Source organism: Aspergillus neoniger (assembly GCF_003184625.1).
Source record: "Aspergillus neoniger CBS 115656 unplaced genomic scaffold BO87scaffold_7, whole genome shotgun sequence".
Lineage (NCBI taxonomy): Eukaryota > Fungi > Ascomycota > Eurotiomycetes > Eurotiales > Aspergillaceae > Aspergillus > Aspergillus neoniger.
In genome coordinates this window covers 138,605-153,267 of record NW_020291135.1, presented here as the reverse complement: position 1 = coordinate 153,267, position 14,663 = coordinate 138,605, and the positions used below count along the sequence as shown (strand labels likewise).

The following is a 14,663-nucleotide window of genomic DNA, read 5'->3' as shown; positions in this document are numbered from 1 at the left end:
TATATCGATACCAACTACTAGTGGGGAAGCACATTTTCATCGGCACGCGCCGCGCTCATCTTCTCCAACAACGGCCGGATTCTCTCTCTCCTCTCTCCACCATCCCCATCCCTTCGTCAAACCTCCACTCCTCAGGGTCGCCATGGGCTCAGAGTCTTCCCAACAACCATCGAATGAGATGCTCACCTTCAATGCTACGGCCTCCGTCCTGACTCCCCGACTGGGAAGACTGGCCTTTGCCGGCAGAAAACCCATCTCCACCCCACACTACATACCTCTGGCCTCCCGAGGCGTCGTTCCGCATATTGCCCATGATGTGCTGCGTGATCACACAGACATCGGCAGTCTATATGTCGGTCTCGAAGATTGTATGCCCTTCTCCTCTTGTTCGGAGGCCGAATCCGCGCTGACACGAATGCCCATCGGGGCCCAGATCAGTCGTAGAAAGACAAAGCCAAAAACATCCGCCTCCGGTCTATACCATTCCCACCGCACACGATGAATCGGCCCTGCGCAAATTCGTCGCTCTCCCCGATGATCTCCTCTTGATCATGGGCGCACGTCGGGAGCCCCCAATCAAATGCCCTCCAGCCAACACCCCCAACTCCGTCGCCATCTACACCTCCGTTGGGTTCAGACAGCTCGAAGCTACCCAGTACGTCGACGCCGTGCAGAAGCTCAACCCGGACATCGTCATCGGACTGGCAGATCTCGTGCTGGGACACACCCCTGGCAACAAGAGACGCGGCAAGATGGTGGATCGCACCCACGCCTTCACTACACATGCCACAGGGCTACTCTACGGCAGCACAGTGCCGGAGAACACCCGATCCAAGTCAGCCTACTTCGCTCCCGTCCTCCCTCTCGAAAACGCCCAGCAGTCAATCTACATGGACGACCTCGAGACCGAGCTCCGACCATATATCTCCGGCCTGGCCCTCTACGAATCGGCTTCCCTATCAGCCATCTCCGAACCGCTCGGAGACCTCCCCCGCCTCCTCTACAGCGCACCAGCAACCCCACACGATATCCTCCGCGACGTTTCCCTCGGAGCAGACCTCCTCACCATCCCCTTCATGGGCGTCTGCTCTGACGCCGGCATCGCCCTGGACTTCACCTTCCCATCACCCAACACCCCCACGACCATCACTCAACCCCATGACCTCGCCTTCGACCTCTGGTCCCCAACCCACACAATCGACACCTCCGCACTCTCCAAATCCTGCGAATGCTACACCTGCCGCAACCACCACCGCGCATACATCCACCACCTCCTAACCGCCAAGGAAATGCTCGCCTGGACCCTCCTCCAAATCCACAACCACCACGTAATGGATACCTTCTTCGCCGCCATCCGCGAAAGCATCTCCCGGGGTACCTTCGAAGCCGACACTCAGACCTTCCAACGGACCTACGTCTCCGAATTACCCAAACCTACCGGCCAAGGTCCACGGTATGTTTTACACACTCATTCTATCTCCCAATCCTTCATAACCACACCCACAACAACTAACAATTGACTGATATGCTAGACTCCGCGGCTACCAACTCCCCGCCTCCGGCCCCAACCAACCGCGCCGTAATGCCCGCGCATACGGTAAACTCGACGACGCAGTGGAAAAGTTCGCCGAGTCGCAGTCTTCTCTCGCGACGCCGGATACAGGCGCCGAGGGACTCGAGGAGCATGGATTCGGGATGAAGGAGGTGTCGTAGTTTGTTTTGATTCATTCATAGATGTCTACATGCATGTGGATGCATTTTTACAAATAGATAGTTATGACATAGCATAGCGTGGATTCGTGGATGAATGATTATATATAGTAAACGAAGAGTTTATGTTAAAGAATACCGTTTCTCCAAGACACTGGAATGTGAGCTTTGATTGACAGATATGAAATTGCAGATTCTATTTTTCATTTCAACTCATAATATGATGCAAATACATACATACATACACACGTCCTCTCCCGTCATTCATTCCCTCTTCCATAATCGAATTAGGTTTGTTGAAAATAAGACAAGATTCAATTATCAAATGAAACAGACCCCTCACCATTTGTATAGTAGTAGTACTGTACTTTACTTACTGTGGAAATCCAAATGAACCAAAGCCATCATCACCACACGCACCACGCACCACCCAGACCAAGCCAGCGGTCAGAAGTAGTCCATAGTTTAGGGTTAATACATCCATCATATCAGAAAATTACTGGGAATTCGCCAATTCGCGCCACATCCACTTCTTCTCATCTTCCTCTTCCTCCGAGCCAGCTTCCGTGCCGGCGCCGAATTCTTGACCCACGACACAGACAAGCCAGACATCGTTCTTGGTCTCGTCCAGGAAACGCTCCGTCGCCGAGTTCTTGGGGTAGATGCGACGCCATTCATCCCAGATGCGATAGGCTTCGTCGCCCCAGGCGCGGAAACTGACTTCCTCGATGATGGTGGGGGTGACGATCTCCTTGCCGCGGAAGACACCCCAGGTGACGGCGTTGACGTTGGCTGGGTTGATGTCGATCGGGTCCGGGTCGTCGGTGTTGGGGCCGGGGAGGGAGGATTCGAAGTCGCCCTTGACGTTGGTGGCGAACCAGGCGAGCTTCTCGTGGCCGTGTTTCTGGAGGAGGGGCTTGAGGACAGTGAGGTAGTCTTTGGTGGGGCAGAAGAATTCCACGAAGGGCTTCTGGAAGACAAAGCCCTCTCCCGGTGGACCCCAGCCGAAGACGGGGTCGTCGCTACGGACGCCGTTGAGGGCGGGTTGCGAGGCCAGAGTCCACCAGCCTTTCTTGTCGATGAGAGTTAGAAGCTCGGGTTGGATCACGGCTGTCTCGGCGTTAAGGCCATTGCTGTCCTCTTCGGCGCCTCCTTCGGACCAGGGGACCATGTGGAGCTCGCCGGAGACGTGGCGGCGGAATAGGGTGCTAATGTCTTCGCGGGTAACCGGGTAGCCCCAGATGCGCCGGGCAGTGGCAGCGGAGACGTGCAGCGAGGGACCGTAACCGTCGATCTCACCGAAAGCGGGCGAGCGTGCATCACCCCAACGTCCGTTGGGGAAGTCATCCCATGTGGCTTCTCTGCCAAGGGCACCGAGACCTTCGGAGATCTGGAGGGTTGTGCTGCGGTCGGGCGGCATGGCGGGAAGGCCGGCGCTCAAGGCGGAGGCCTCATGTGTTATGGAGTCTTTCGAAGAGGGTTCGGAGATCTGTACCTTGTCGACGATGACACGGTTGTGAGGGATGGAGCTGACGGATGAGCGGCGGCTGGCCAGTGTGCGGATAGGAGCACCGTTCGGGGCGATGTACGACGAAGAATCCATAGCAGACAAGTTACCTCCATCGACCAAGGCATCGGAGTCATCGATCTCTGTGTAGGGGGGAATGAGTTCGCAGCGCTCGAGAATAAAAGACACCGTCTTCTCCAGGTTCAGAGTGTAGAAGTGGAATCCGCGGAGACCAGGAGAGACCAGATCGCGGATGCCATACACAAGATCAGTAATGATGTCGACACCAATGCGCTTCACAGCATCGTCATCATGCTTCACCTCCTCCAGCTTCGACAGGACTTGCGGGGGGATCTTGACATGACTGAGCTTGGTGACTCTCGTCAGAATCTTGTAACTGTGGATGGGCATCAGACCAGGGACGATGGGGATGGTCTTGAAGACACCAGATTCATGGTTACGTAGCATCGTCTCAAACTTGGTGTATGCCTCCAGATCGTAGGTCAACTGAGTCATGATGAAGTCCGCACCGGCCTGCGTCTTCTCAATCAAGTAGGGCAGGTCCCTTGCCGGATCCTGAACATCCTGGAAGTTATCGGCGGGGTGACCCTCGGGGTACGCCGCCACACCAATGCAGAAATAGTCGCCATACTGCTTGCGAATGTAGCGCACCAAGTCGACGGCAAATGTAAAGTCCTTGTTGCTGTCATCCTCGCCGTGCATGTTGTATTCTTCGCTCCGGGGCGGGTCACCACGCAAGGCCAGGATGTTTCTGATTCCAAGCACCTTGGCTTCCTCCAGGGCCTCGTCGACCAAGGCGCGACTCATATTCGTGCAGGTAAGGTGTAGACATGTCGTCAACTGCAGTTGGCGCTGACAGATCTCCGCCAGCTCCAGCGATCTCGCGGCGGTGCTTCCTCCAGCGCCCCAAGTGACCGTCACGAACAACGGGCGCAAAGCCTGGGCCATACGCTCCAACCGGGCTTGTAGATTGGCGAAACCCTAGATAGACGGCAAGCATCTTATTAGCGACCGATATATAATAATGCTAGATTTGAGTCACTCCAGTGCGGGGAGTTGTAGGAGGGTTGCCCCACCATCTTTGTCTTGGGAGGGAAGAACTCCAAAGAAAAGTAATTGGCGTCTGGCGGCAAAGCCGCGATCTTGTCCGTGATCTTCTCCATGATGAGCGCAGTCTCAGCAGCCGAAACAGCGACACGATGGCGGACGGAGGAGAGGGAGTGGAAGGCGAAGAAAGAAGAAGGCGTGAAGGACGGAGGTGGGGAAGAACAAGACTTCCTCCCTCCGATGGAGCCTCCGGAAAAGGCACCATGACGAACTGCCGACCCCATCGCTGCCAGCATCATTTCTTGTCATGAACTGGGCCCAATCATTATCATCCCGGCCGATCGGTGGAACGTCCTGCTACTAGAGGCCTGGACAATCATGTCGCCGATCGGAGAGTGAATATTTGGTGCTCAGTATGGCCCGGTTCCTCTTTCCATTTGCACTGTATCGTTCGCGTCTAAAATGCCCGGGTAGTTCTTGTCCATGACTGACATTATCCCATCGGCCTGCTCGATGACTCTCCCCAGGCTTGTAAGAAAGAGAGGACCCCAGGGACTGGGTAATTGCAGGTCCTGGACGAACAATTGCATGTAAATCCCCCCTTGTTCTTGCGTATACTTTATCTCTCCTCTTTGCAAACACAGCAAACATCAACTCATCATTATCTCCGATGGCCTCGCGATATCGGCTTCACAACCACCCAGTTGATTGGATTACAATTGCGAAATACAATACAATACCAATATCTCCCTGACTTTCTCGGTGGTACCTGACCGGGAATCGCTTCCACCCCCTGCATAGGGCCCGACAGCTTCGCTCCCCAACTTAATCTAGTCAAAATGCCACCACCGCGCTCTATCCTCCAAACCTATCGTCTCATTTCACAGCGCAAACCCTCCGCCCAGCGTCTCTTCTCAACTCCTCCTCCTCCCCCACCCCCTTCCGCAAAAGATGTCCGGTCGCGTCTACACAGATTAAATGATCGTCTTCCAGCCTCGGTCCGTCCCTACACCACGCCTCTTCTCGGAGCTCCCGCAACGCACATTACATCCTTCCTCATCCTGCACGAGATCACCGCCGTGATCAGTCTATTTGGATTGGTGGCTGCCTTTCATTATAACAATGGATTGCTCCCGGATATGTCCTCCAATCAATTGTTCGAGGAGCAGACGCAGAAGTTCGGACGTTGGCTGCGGAAGAAAGGCTGGGTGGAGGAGGTGGATGTGGATACTGTAGCTGAGGAGTATGGAGGGGACAGTGCACACCACCATGGCGAGGCGGAACGGTCAGCGTTTTCAGTCCAAGGCGAACGGGAGGGAGTGAGGTTGATCTTGGAGTTTGCAACAGCTTATCTCATTACCAAGGCTCTAATGCCGGTCCGCATCGTGGTGAGTGTTTGGGCTACCCCGTGGTTTTCTAGAGCCGTACTTTCGCCATTGGGTAGAGGTGCTAGAGGACTGTTTGGGAAGAAATGATTGTCGGATCAGGCACAGTGCATATATGTATGATGTAGTGTTGGACGGGTTTAAGCTTTGTACGGAGTACTACTAGCGTGGCATATAGATCATGAATATATTTTATATTTGTATTTCTAGTTCTCATGAGATCTTGGAGTTGTATATCACCCGAGGTACTCTACATCTCAACTCGTAGCGGGATGCAGGCGCTCAGGCGTAGCACTGGCCGGAATAATTTAGGCCTTCTCGTAGATCCAGTCGAACTGGGAGTGCTTCCACTGCTGGAGCTCGCTGGGGGAGAACCAGAGGGAGATCTCCTTCTGGGCGTTCTCGACGGAGTCGGAACCGTGGCAGACGTTGCGGCCGACGTCCTATTCAACTGTCAGTGAGATGTCTCGATCATGACGGGATCAGAGTCCTTACGATGGCGTAGTCACCACGGATGGTGCCGGGGGCGGAGGCAAGGGGGTTGGTGGCACCGAGGATGGTGCGGCCGGTCTTGACGGCGTCACGGCCCTCCCAGACCATGGCGCAGATGGGGCCAGAGAGCATGTCTAGAAGCAAGATCAGTATGCTGGCATGCGTCAATGTTCAACATGCGTGGGTTACATACAGGAGACGAGACCGGGGAAGAAGGGCTTCTCCTTGAGGTCAGCGTAGTGCTTCTCGAGGTGCTCACGGCCGGGAGAGCAGAGCTTCAGAGCAACGAGCTTGAAGCTGGAACAATGTTAGTATCTATGCTTTTGCAATGCCATTCAATAGGTAATACGAACCCACGGTTCTCGAAGCGAGAGATGATGGGGCCAACGAGTCCGCGCTGGTAGTAGGGTCAGTACTGTTTTATTCCGGAGATGTCGCAGATGTGTCGAAAAGCGATGATTCGAGGCGTGAATCAGTCATACCTGGACACCGTCGGGCTTGATGGCAATGAAGCTAGATCAATTGGTTAGTGTCATGATTGCAATGAGGGGTTGATGAGGATCTAGGGAGCAAGGTCCCTAAGGACCCCCCGAGAGAAAGAGAGAGACAGAGAAAAGAGCAATGGAGGGGAAGAGGGGTAAAAGGAGGAAAGTAATAGAAAGTGGAATTAACTTACGTCTGCTCGGAAGACATTTTGATGGATGTGAGAGTATAACAATGAAGTCACTGAGATACGATTGAGGGAACAAGAAGAAGAAAGAGAAGAAGCAGAGCCGGTGGTGAGTTGGCGAAAAATATAGGGAGGGACCGCAAAAGCCAGTGTGGGGCAGCCAGAAGGAGGGGCAATAGTACTCACTCACTCTCTGAGACAACTTACGGGCTGGTTGACTGATTCCCGTCGGTGCCTGCATGCCTGCATGCCTAACTGCCTGATCCATGACTTGAAAAGTACTGCCTGCCTGAGGCCAGAACAAGTCTAATCCCCAGCCCGCCAAAATCAGACTAGCGCCCACACTAAGCCTAACTGGGAGCTTCCCCCCATCTCAGCTCCATCTGGCCAGCCTGGAACTATCGAGTGCCCTTGTTGTACTACTTGCATTATATCATCGTATCTAGTTGCAATTTTCTTCTTCTATCCCAGCACATAACGGCTTTGTGTGTGGGACCTTCACCTCTGGTAGATGCAGGTCGACACACTAGTGGTTGCTGATAGTTCTTCTTTCAGAGGTTGAGTGTCTCTGATTGACTACTGAGCTCTCCCATCATGGCCGGAACTCGGCCAATGTCCAACCGTTGGACCCTACTGCTGTCCTTGGTGATCCTACTCGGATGCCTTGTCATCCCCGGAGGTAAGCCTATCCAATCATGCACCCATCGGTTAGACTCGCCTTGACATCTAACAACGCCGCATAGTCACCGTGAAACACGAGAACTTCAAGACATGTTCTCAATCGGGCTTCTGTAAGCGGAACAGAGCACTCGCCGACGATGCTTCCGCCCAAGGTCCATCCTGGACTTCCCCCTACGAGCTCGACTCATCCTCTATTCAATTCAAAGATGGCCAATTGCACGGAACCATTCTCAAATCCGTCTCCGCCAACGAGAAAGTTAAGCTGCCTCTTGTTGTCTCCTTCCTCGAGTCCGGCGCCGCCCGAGTTGTTGTCGATGAGGAGAAGCGATTGAACGGCGACATCCAGCTTCGACACGATAGCAAAGCACGCAAGGAACGCTACAATGAGGCTGGAAAATGGGTGTTGGTGGGTGGCTTGGAGTTGAGCAAAACCGCGACCTTGAAACCTGAAACCGAGACTGGCTTCACCAGAGTCTTGTACGGTCCGGATAACCAGTTCGAGGCTGTCATCCGCCACGCCCCTTTTAGCGCCGACTTTAAGAGGGACGGCCAGACCCACGTTCAATTGAACAACAAGGGCTACCTGAACATGGAGCATTGGCGCCCTAAGGTAGAGGTCGAAGGTGAGGGCGAGCAGCAAACCCAGGAAGATGAAAGCACTTGGTGGGACGAGAGCTTTGGTGGCAACACCGACACCAAGCCCAGAGGCCCCGAGAGTGTGGGATTGGACATCACCTTCCCCGGCTACAAGCATGTTTTCGGTATTCCTGAACATGCTGACTCTCTCTCCTTGAAGGAAACTCGGTAAGCTACTCGCGCAGTGACAATTTCGAGCTCGCAAAACTAACAGCGTCCCAGAGCTGGTGAAGGGAATCACGAAGAGCCCTACCGCATGTACAATGCGGATGTGTTCGAGTACGAGCTGAACAGTCCCATGACCTTGTATGGTGCGATTCCGTTCATGCAGGCGCATCGCAAGGACTCCACCGTCGGTGTCTTCTGGCTGAATGCTGCAGAGACCTGGGTGGATATTGTCAAGTCTACCTCATCTCCTAATCCTCTTGCTCTCGGCGTGGGCGCCACCACTGACACCCAGAGTCATTGGTTTTCGGAGTCCGGTCAGCTCGATGTTTTCGTTTTCCTTGGTCCTACCCCCCAGGAAATCAGCAAGACCTACGGTGAACTCACCGGCTACACTCAGTTGCCTCAACAGTTTGCAATTGCCTATCACCAGTGCCGCTGGAACTACATCACTGATGAGGATGTCAAGGAAGTCGATCGCAACTTTGACAAGTACCAGATCCCCTACGATGTCATCTGGCTGGACATCGAGTATACCGATGACAGAAAGTATTTCACCTGGGATCCTCTGACTTTCCCTGATCCGATCAGCATGGAGGAGCAGCTTGATGAGTCGGAGCGCAAACTCGTCGTTATCATTGACCCGCACATCAAGAACCAGGACAAGTACAGCATCTCCCAAGAAATGACGAGCAAGGACTTGGCCACTAAGAACAAGGACGGTGAGATCTACGACGGTTGGTGTTGGCCCGGCTCTTCTCACTGGATCGATACCTTCAACCCCGCCGCGATCAAGTGGTGGATCAGCCTCTTCAAGTTTGACAAGTTCAAGGGAACGCTGTCCAACGTCTTCATTTGGAACGATATGAACGAGCCCTCGGTGTTCAACGGTCCCGAAACCACGATGCCCAAGGATAACCTTCATCATGGCAACTGGGAGCACCGTGACATCCACAACGTTCATGGAATCACCCTTGTCAACGCCACCTACGATGCTCTTCTGGAGCGCAAGAAGGGCGAGGTCCGTCGGCCTTTCATCCTGACGCGGTCGTATTATGCGGGCGCTCAACGGATGTCTGCTATGTGGACGGGTGATAACCAGGCTACTTGGGAACACTTGGCCGCTTCCATCCCTATGGTCCTGAACAACGGTATTGCAGGCTTCCCCTTTGCCGGTGCTGATGTGGGTGGTTTCTTCCACAACCCTAGCAAGGAGCTTTTGACCAGATGGTATCAAGCTGGTATTTGGTACCCCTTCTTCCGTGCCCACGCGCATATCGATACACGCCGGAGGGAGCCGTATCTGATTGCCGAGCCACACCGGTCTATCATCTCCCAGGCCATCCGCCTGAGATATCAGCTTCTCCCCGCCTGGTACACCGCTTTCCACGAAGCTTCCGTGAACGGAATGCCGATAGTGCGGCCGCAGTACTATGCTCATCCCACGGATGAGGCTGGCTTTGCCATCGATGACCAGCTTTATCTCGGCTCCACCGGTCTTCTTGCTAAGCCCGTTGTCTCGGAGGAGGCCACCACGGCAGACATCTACCTTGCTGACGACGAAAAGTACTATGACTACTTTGACTACACTGTTTACCAGGGAGCCGGAAAGAGGCATACGGTGCCAGCTCCCATGGAGACTGTGCCGTTGCTGATGCAAGGTGGCCATGTTATCCCCCGCAAGGACCGTCCTCGCCGCAGTAGCGCGTTGATGAGATGGGACCCGTATACTCTTGTTGTGGTCTTGGATAAGAACGGCCAAGCTGATGGCTCTCTTTACGTGGATGACGGAGAGACGTTCGACTACGAGCGTGGAGCCTACATCCACCGTCGGTTCCGCTTCCAGGAGTCTGCTCTAGTCTCGGAGGATGTTGGCACCAAGGGCCCCAAGACGGCCGAGTACCTGAAGACCATGGCCAACGTTCGTGTTGAGCGAGTGGTGGTGGTTGATCCTCCCAAGGAATGGCAAGGTAAGACCAGTGTGACTGTCATTGAGGATGGAGCTTCCGCGGCTTCAACGGCCCCTATGCAGTACCACAGCCAGTCTGATGGCAAGGCTGCATATGCGGTGGTGAAGAACCCCAACGTGGGCATTGGCAAGACATGGCGGATTGAGTTCTAGACTAGACGGGGATGTGGAAAAGAGGAGCCATACATATATGCAATAGGTTCGTATATCAGGCATCAATGGTATTCATTTATGACGCTTTCAGATGCCCTTACATCCTAGTTGAGTACTTTTTGTAGTAGTCCATAGACTAGCAGTGTAGTGAAAGGATGGAACCCCAACCCCAAAGAGGAAAAAGGAAAGGCGCCTCCCGGAGTGGGGCTGAGTCAGCGCCAGGGACGTGGCCGCCGATCAATAAATTTAATTGATGGAGTCCCAAATCTGGCGGGAAGAAAAAAAGAGGCCGCATTCGGGTCGCTTTTGGCATTGAACTTTCTTAAAGACTGGTCGGCACGGAGTTCCTGGGCTTTCGGCATCACACATTTTCTACCAATTTACCATTGTGGAGGTCTCTCGTCCTTGCCAACAGCTTGCGTTCTCATTCCGAACTCAGCATCTCCACAAGCTTTGCCCCTGACGCCGCTGCTGCTCCGTCGCAGTCTCCGGAAACCGCAAGCTCCGCCCGTTCACTGCCCGTCGTCGACACAAAACCGACCGAGCAATCGCTCCTCAACCACCGTAACATCTTTCTATTCCCGTTATACGTTTGCTACGAGGAAAGCGACGGGTAATTGAGTTCACGATGTATCTTGTGTCACAAGCCCTGGAATATGGGGCTCCCCTCTTGTACGTCTTTCGCTCTGATGGACGCATCGCAATGGAACGCTAACTGGCCGCTCGAATTCAACAGCCTCATTACCTCCCCAGTGACTTCCTATGCGGACCAGATTCTCAGTATTCACCGGTCTAGGAGTTCCGCTGGTTTTTCGCTGGATATCCCTTTGATTATGCTCGTCGCGTCCGTCCTGAAGTAAGGCTGCCAATTCAAGAATTGCTGTCCTTCGAGAGTCTCGGTGTTAACAACTTTCGCTAGGATCTTCTACTGGTTCGGCGCTCTCTACTCTTTTTCGCTTCTGATCCAGGCCGTTATCACGGTCGGGGTGCAGGTAGTCTTGTTGAAGGTTGCATTGGACAATCGGCCATCGCCCGGGCTGAAGAACAGCGTTGAACATGTTCCGTTCAGCAGTGTGGACAATGGTGGATTTGCGAGACCCTACGATTTCTGGCAGTGGAAGAGCGCGAAACCGTACGTCTATTCTTTTCTCTCCTTCCAAGGAGACCATTCTATTGCGGTGAAAACTAACCAGAGTCGTCGATAGTTACTGGATGTTCTTGGCATATTTCGTCGGCGCGCTCACCTTCATCCAGGTCCTCCTGCCTCCGCTTGCCAACTCGGAATCTTACATCGGTCTTCTCGGATACGTCGGACTCGCCGTAGAAGCCACGCTGCCTCTTCCCCAGATTTTCAAGAACCACAAGTCCCGTTCGTGCGCAGGATTCCGGCTCTCGGTGCTCGCAGCTTGGATTATCGGTGATATCATGAAGCTGAGTTACTTCTTCTGCAGCCAGGAGGTGATCCCCTGGGCCTTCCGGATGTGTGGTCTCTTCCAGTGTGTTTGCGACCTGTACTTGGGCGTGCAGTTTTGGATGTACAGTGGTGCCTCGTTCCGGACTGCGGGCAGTCCTCGGGGACCTAGTGAGAGCTTTAATGTGGAGGAGAAGGACATCCGAATGACTTGAACGAGATTAGATACGACCGTGGGGTTTCCGTTGCTTTCCGTTGGCGTTGTACATAAAGCATACTAGCTATTAGACACGTCGGACCTTGAGTTGGGTTCGGCGTCCGGGGGTCATCCGACCTGTTATCAATTCAATTAGGCATAATGTGATGTGATTAGACACTCAATGAAGCTCCTGCTACCAATCATGGTCAGTAACACCTCTATCCAATGCAGTCTTTCGCATGATCATCAATCAGATTGGTGGGCAGTAAAATGACGTGAGGAGACTTTTATTGCCGCGGGGTAACTTCAAGGGACCCGGAGGAACCCCACCAGCAACTACTCGTTAGTTCAACTCCATCTCCGCCTGTTCAGCAGAATGATCCTCCCTAGTATCTTCCAACCGACTACCTTGTGTCTGTTGCTCCATCCAGATTCACCATGGCTTCAGATCTAGAGACCATCCGCATTGGCTATGTGCCTGGTACAGTCCAACTTTCTTCCCTCAACCTTACACTGCTGTATATAATCACCTCAGTTGTGCAACATGGACAGCTTCCGCTTCTCCAAGCTTCTATCTATTGACTGACAGCTAACAATGACATTCCTTTCTAGAACACTACCTTACGCCTCTCCACCTGGCGCTGCGCTCCCCAGCCCTGGCTGCTCTCCCATTCAAGCTCTCTCTGATTCCCTTCCCCTCTGGAACGGGACACATGATCACTTCTCTGCGCGAGAAGGAAATCGATGTCGCCATTGGCTTGACTGAGGGATGGGTAGCTGGTCTAGCTGGTAAACAGCAGGCCCAGAAGGACCCCTCGGAGGATGGCTACAAGGTGATCGGACACTGGGTCGATACGCCTTTGCGCTGGGCCATTGTCACAGGTCGGGAGAGAGAAGATATCCACACGGTGGCTGATCTCAAGGACAAGCGCGTTGGTGTCAGTCGTCTCGGAAGGTAAGGCCAACCCGCAGAATAAATTGGCATGCATCATACTGACGCGAAGCAGTGGCTCCCACATCATGTCTTTCGTCCTCGCTCAGAAGCAAGGCTGGAAGCCTGACTCGCTGTCCACTGTGCCCTTGGGCCCCTTCGCTGCTCTCCGCAATGGAGTGACCGGATACGATTCGGAGCATCCCGAGCAGGAGCCGAAGCCCACGGCCGAGTTCTTCATGTGGGAGCACTTCACCACGAAGCCGTATTTCCATCCCACTGAAGAGAAGCCTCATCCCGCCTTGAAGAAGATCGGTGAGATCTACACTCCCTGGCCGTCTTGGATGATCGTGGCGTCTACTTCATCTTTCTCGGATCTGGAAGCGGATGGCAAGCTGCAACAGCTGCTCAAGCTTCTGGATCAGGGCATTAAGGACTTTGAAGCCGACACTGCTCAGGTCGTAAAGCTCTTGGGTACTGGGGAGCTGGGCTGTAACTACGGAGAGGAAGATGCTAAGGAATGGCTCAAGGATGTCAAGTTCACAAACTCGACTCGGGGTGTGCAGAGGAAGCTTGTTGAAGGTGTGGTGGACGTTCTCAAAGTGGCAGGAGTGATTGACAACAGCATGACCAATGATGAGGCCGTCGCAAGGGTCATTGGCATCCATCAATGAAAGCTATGAAATACCCAGGCCCCCACCATCAACGGCGGCAAACCTAGGCATCTGTGTGCAATGTCCCATAGCCGGGCACCTTTGTGTTCGTTATGTTTATTATGATCTCTCAAGTTACTGGCTTCGGCAGAAATTGGATAACTTGGACAAGCAATTGATTTCTGAATGATTAAACCGAGGGCATTTTCGACCGGCGATCTTAATATGCTCGTCATCCCTCTGATAACCTTGCACCTCGTGCACTGGGCTTCACTCCGCGGCATATAGTCCGATCATTACCAGGGCCGATTGATAGACAACATAGTATGCGGGATTATTTTGCCTTCGGCCAACTTTTGTTGGGCTGATTGACCGAAAACATGTACCGTGGGTAACTGATAAACCGGGCCGATGAGGAGTACATGCCTTCATCACCAGGACGACTCCCACATTCCTGGGGTCATAAGTGGATATCTGGCAGGAGCCAAGAATAGCATCTGAATGACGATTCATATATGATGCATGATCTGACGGCCATGGTCAACAGATCACCTTTGGGCATGAGAGCACCAAAAGTCAGAGCCACGATGATCAGGAGACAATGGTCATCCAGTTGGTGTATTTGGTTCTAGAAATCATCATCTGCGTCAGACGGAACGTCCCAGATTCCAGGGGCAGGTGTAGTTGGCTACCTCTCAACACACGTACAACTGCCGGTTACAGTTGTCGGTCCCGGAGAGATGAAGCCACGGCGGTTATGTCTCACTCAATACTTCGATTTTCCACCTACTCCTTGCAGACTCCCATGGCAGCTATAAAGTTTATTAATATATGCCCGCGGCCAAGCTGTCAAATGGGGCTCGACTGGTATCCTAACGATTATCGATGCGCCGCCGCGCTACAATGAACGGGCTAGCAGGCTTCATCCCAACCATGATTGAACCATTATTGCACCTGACTGGGTACGCAAGCTACGATTTTCATGGCCGCGTAAGTGATCATGGGAAGAGAAGCTTGCCCTGGGCTCTGTTCA

General features: G+C 53.4%; 7 protein-coding genes across 7 annotated transcripts; 5 read left to right on the top strand and 2 right to left on the bottom strand.

Moving 5' to 3' along the window:
- Positions 1-142: 142 nt before the first annotated feature.
- On the top strand, positions 143-1,713 carry BO87DRAFT_302589 (tRNA-ribosyltransferase family protein; the record flags this gene model as incomplete). The annotated part of the gene is made up of 3 exons (XM_025619209.1): positions 143-368; positions 439-1,453; positions 1,533-1,713. The coding sequence occupies 3 exons, from the start codon at positions 143-145 to the stop codon at positions 1,711-1,713; spliced, it is 1,422 nt and encodes a 473-aa protein (XP_025482436.1).
- Positions 1,714-1,893: 180 nt separating this feature from the next.
- BO87DRAFT_353147 (methylenetetrahydrofolate reductase (NAD(P)H) MET12) lies at positions 1,894-4,484 on the bottom strand. Its single transcript, XM_025621225.1, has 2 exons — positions 4,315-4,484; positions 1,894-4,219 (listed from the first exon to the last, which is right to left on the bottom strand). The coding sequence occupies exons 1-2, from the start codon at positions 4,399-4,401 to the stop codon at positions 2,207-2,209; spliced, it is 2,100 nt and encodes a 699-aa protein (XP_025482435.1). The 5' UTR covers positions 4,402-4,484; the 3' UTR covers positions 1,894-2,206.
- A 509-nt stretch (positions 4,485-4,993) lies between these two features.
- Positions 4,994-5,840, top strand: BO87DRAFT_373991 (uncharacterized protein). The gene has a single exon (XM_025622690.1). The coding sequence runs from the start codon at positions 5,125-5,127 to the stop codon at positions 5,758-5,760; it is 636 nt and encodes a 211-aa protein (XP_025482434.1). The 5' UTR covers positions 4,994-5,124; the 3' UTR covers positions 5,761-5,840.
- On the bottom strand, positions 5,840-6,872 carry BO87DRAFT_373990 (nucleoside diphosphate kinase). Its single transcript, XM_025622689.1, has 6 exons — positions 6,839-6,872; positions 6,645-6,675; positions 6,516-6,559; positions 6,356-6,459; positions 6,166-6,296; positions 5,840-6,113 (listed from the first exon to the last, which is right to left on the bottom strand). Exons 1-6 carry the CDS (start codon positions 6,853-6,855, stop codon positions 5,979-5,981), a joined length of 462 nt encoding a protein of 153 aa, XP_025482433.1. The 5' UTR covers positions 6,856-6,872; the 3' UTR covers positions 5,840-5,978.
- A 395-nt stretch (positions 6,873-7,267) lies between these two features.
- On the top strand, positions 7,268-10,522 carry BO87DRAFT_328831 (glucan 1,3-alpha-glucosidase ROT2). Its single transcript, XM_025620238.1, has 3 exons — positions 7,268-7,511; positions 7,576-8,317; positions 8,372-10,522. Exons 1-3 carry the CDS (start codon positions 7,427-7,429, stop codon positions 10,434-10,436), a joined length of 2,892 nt encoding a protein of 963 aa, XP_025482432.1. The 5' UTR covers positions 7,268-7,426; the 3' UTR covers positions 10,437-10,522.
- A 201-nt stretch (positions 10,523-10,723) lies between these two features.
- On the top strand, positions 10,724-12,215 carry BO87DRAFT_328828 (PQ-loop repeat-containing protein). The gene is made up of 4 exons (XM_025620237.1): positions 10,724-11,108; positions 11,173-11,292; positions 11,356-11,568; positions 11,642-12,215. The coding sequence occupies exons 1-4, from the start codon at positions 11,065-11,067 to the stop codon at positions 12,060-12,062; spliced, it is 798 nt and encodes a 265-aa protein (XP_025482431.1). The 5' UTR covers positions 10,724-11,064; the 3' UTR covers positions 12,063-12,215.
- Positions 12,216-12,266: 51 nt separating this feature from the next.
- On the top strand, positions 12,267-14,109 carry BO87DRAFT_373987 (uncharacterized protein). Its single transcript, XM_025622688.1, has 3 exons — positions 12,267-12,527; positions 12,659-13,001; positions 13,054-14,109. The coding sequence occupies exons 1-3, from the start codon at positions 12,485-12,487 to the stop codon at positions 13,649-13,651; spliced, it is 984 nt and encodes a 327-aa protein (XP_025482430.1). The 5' UTR covers positions 12,267-12,484; the 3' UTR covers positions 13,652-14,109.
- Positions 14,110-14,663: the final 554 nt, after the last annotated feature.

Coding starts and splice junctions, on each gene's coding strand:
- BO87DRAFT_353147 (XM_025621225.1), bottom strand. CDS start 4,401: ATGGAGAAGATCACGGACAAGATCGCGGCTTTGCCGCCAGACGCCAAT. Junction 4,220..4,314: donor TCCCTCCCAAGACAAAGATG/GTGGGGCAACCC, acceptor CCGTCTATCTAG/GGTTTCGCCAATCTACAAGC.
- BO87DRAFT_373991 (XM_025622690.1), top strand. CDS start 5,125: ATGCCACCACCGCGCTCTATCCTCCAAACCTATCGTCTCATTTCACAG.
- BO87DRAFT_373990 (XM_025622689.1), bottom strand. Junction 6,560..6,644: donor TCAAGCCCGACGGTGTCCAG/GTATGACTGATT, acceptor CCCTACTACCAG/CGCGGACTCGTTGGCCCCAT. Junction 6,114..6,165: donor TCCGTGGTGACTACGCCATC/GTAAGGACTCTG, acceptor ACAGTTGAATAG/GACGTCGGCCGCAACGTCTG.
- BO87DRAFT_328831 (XM_025620238.1), top strand. CDS start 7,427: ATGGCCGGAACTCGGCCAATGTCCAACCGTTGGACCCTACTGCTGTCC. Junction 7,512..7,575: donor ATGCCTTGTCATCCCCGGAG/GTAAGCCTATCC, acceptor AACGCCGCATAG/TCACCGTGAAACACGAGAAC. Junction 8,318..8,371: donor CTCTCCTTGAAGGAAACTCG/GTAAGCTACTCG, acceptor ACAGCGTCCCAG/AGCTGGTGAAGGGAATCACG.
- BO87DRAFT_328828 (XM_025620237.1), top strand. CDS start 11,065: ATGTATCTTGTGTCACAAGCCCTGGAATATGGGGCTCCCCTCTT. Junction 11,293..11,355: donor CTCGTCGCGTCCGTCCTGAA/GTAAGGCTGCCA, acceptor AACTTTCGCTAG/GATCTTCTACTGGTTCGGCG. Junction 11,569..11,641: donor CAGTGGAAGAGCGCGAAACC/GTACGTCTATTC, acceptor AGTCGTCGATAG/TTACTGGATGTTCTTGGCAT.
- BO87DRAFT_373987 (XM_025622688.1), top strand. CDS start 12,485: ATGGCTTCAGATCTAGAGACCATCCGCATTGGCTATGTGCCTG. Junction 12,528..12,658: donor CCGCATTGGCTATGTGCCTG/GTACAGTCCAAC, acceptor ATTCCTTTCTAG/AACACTACCTTACGCCTCTC. Junction 13,002..13,053: donor GGTGTCAGTCGTCTCGGAAG/GTAAGGCCAACC, acceptor GACGCGAAGCAG/TGGCTCCCACATCATGTCTT.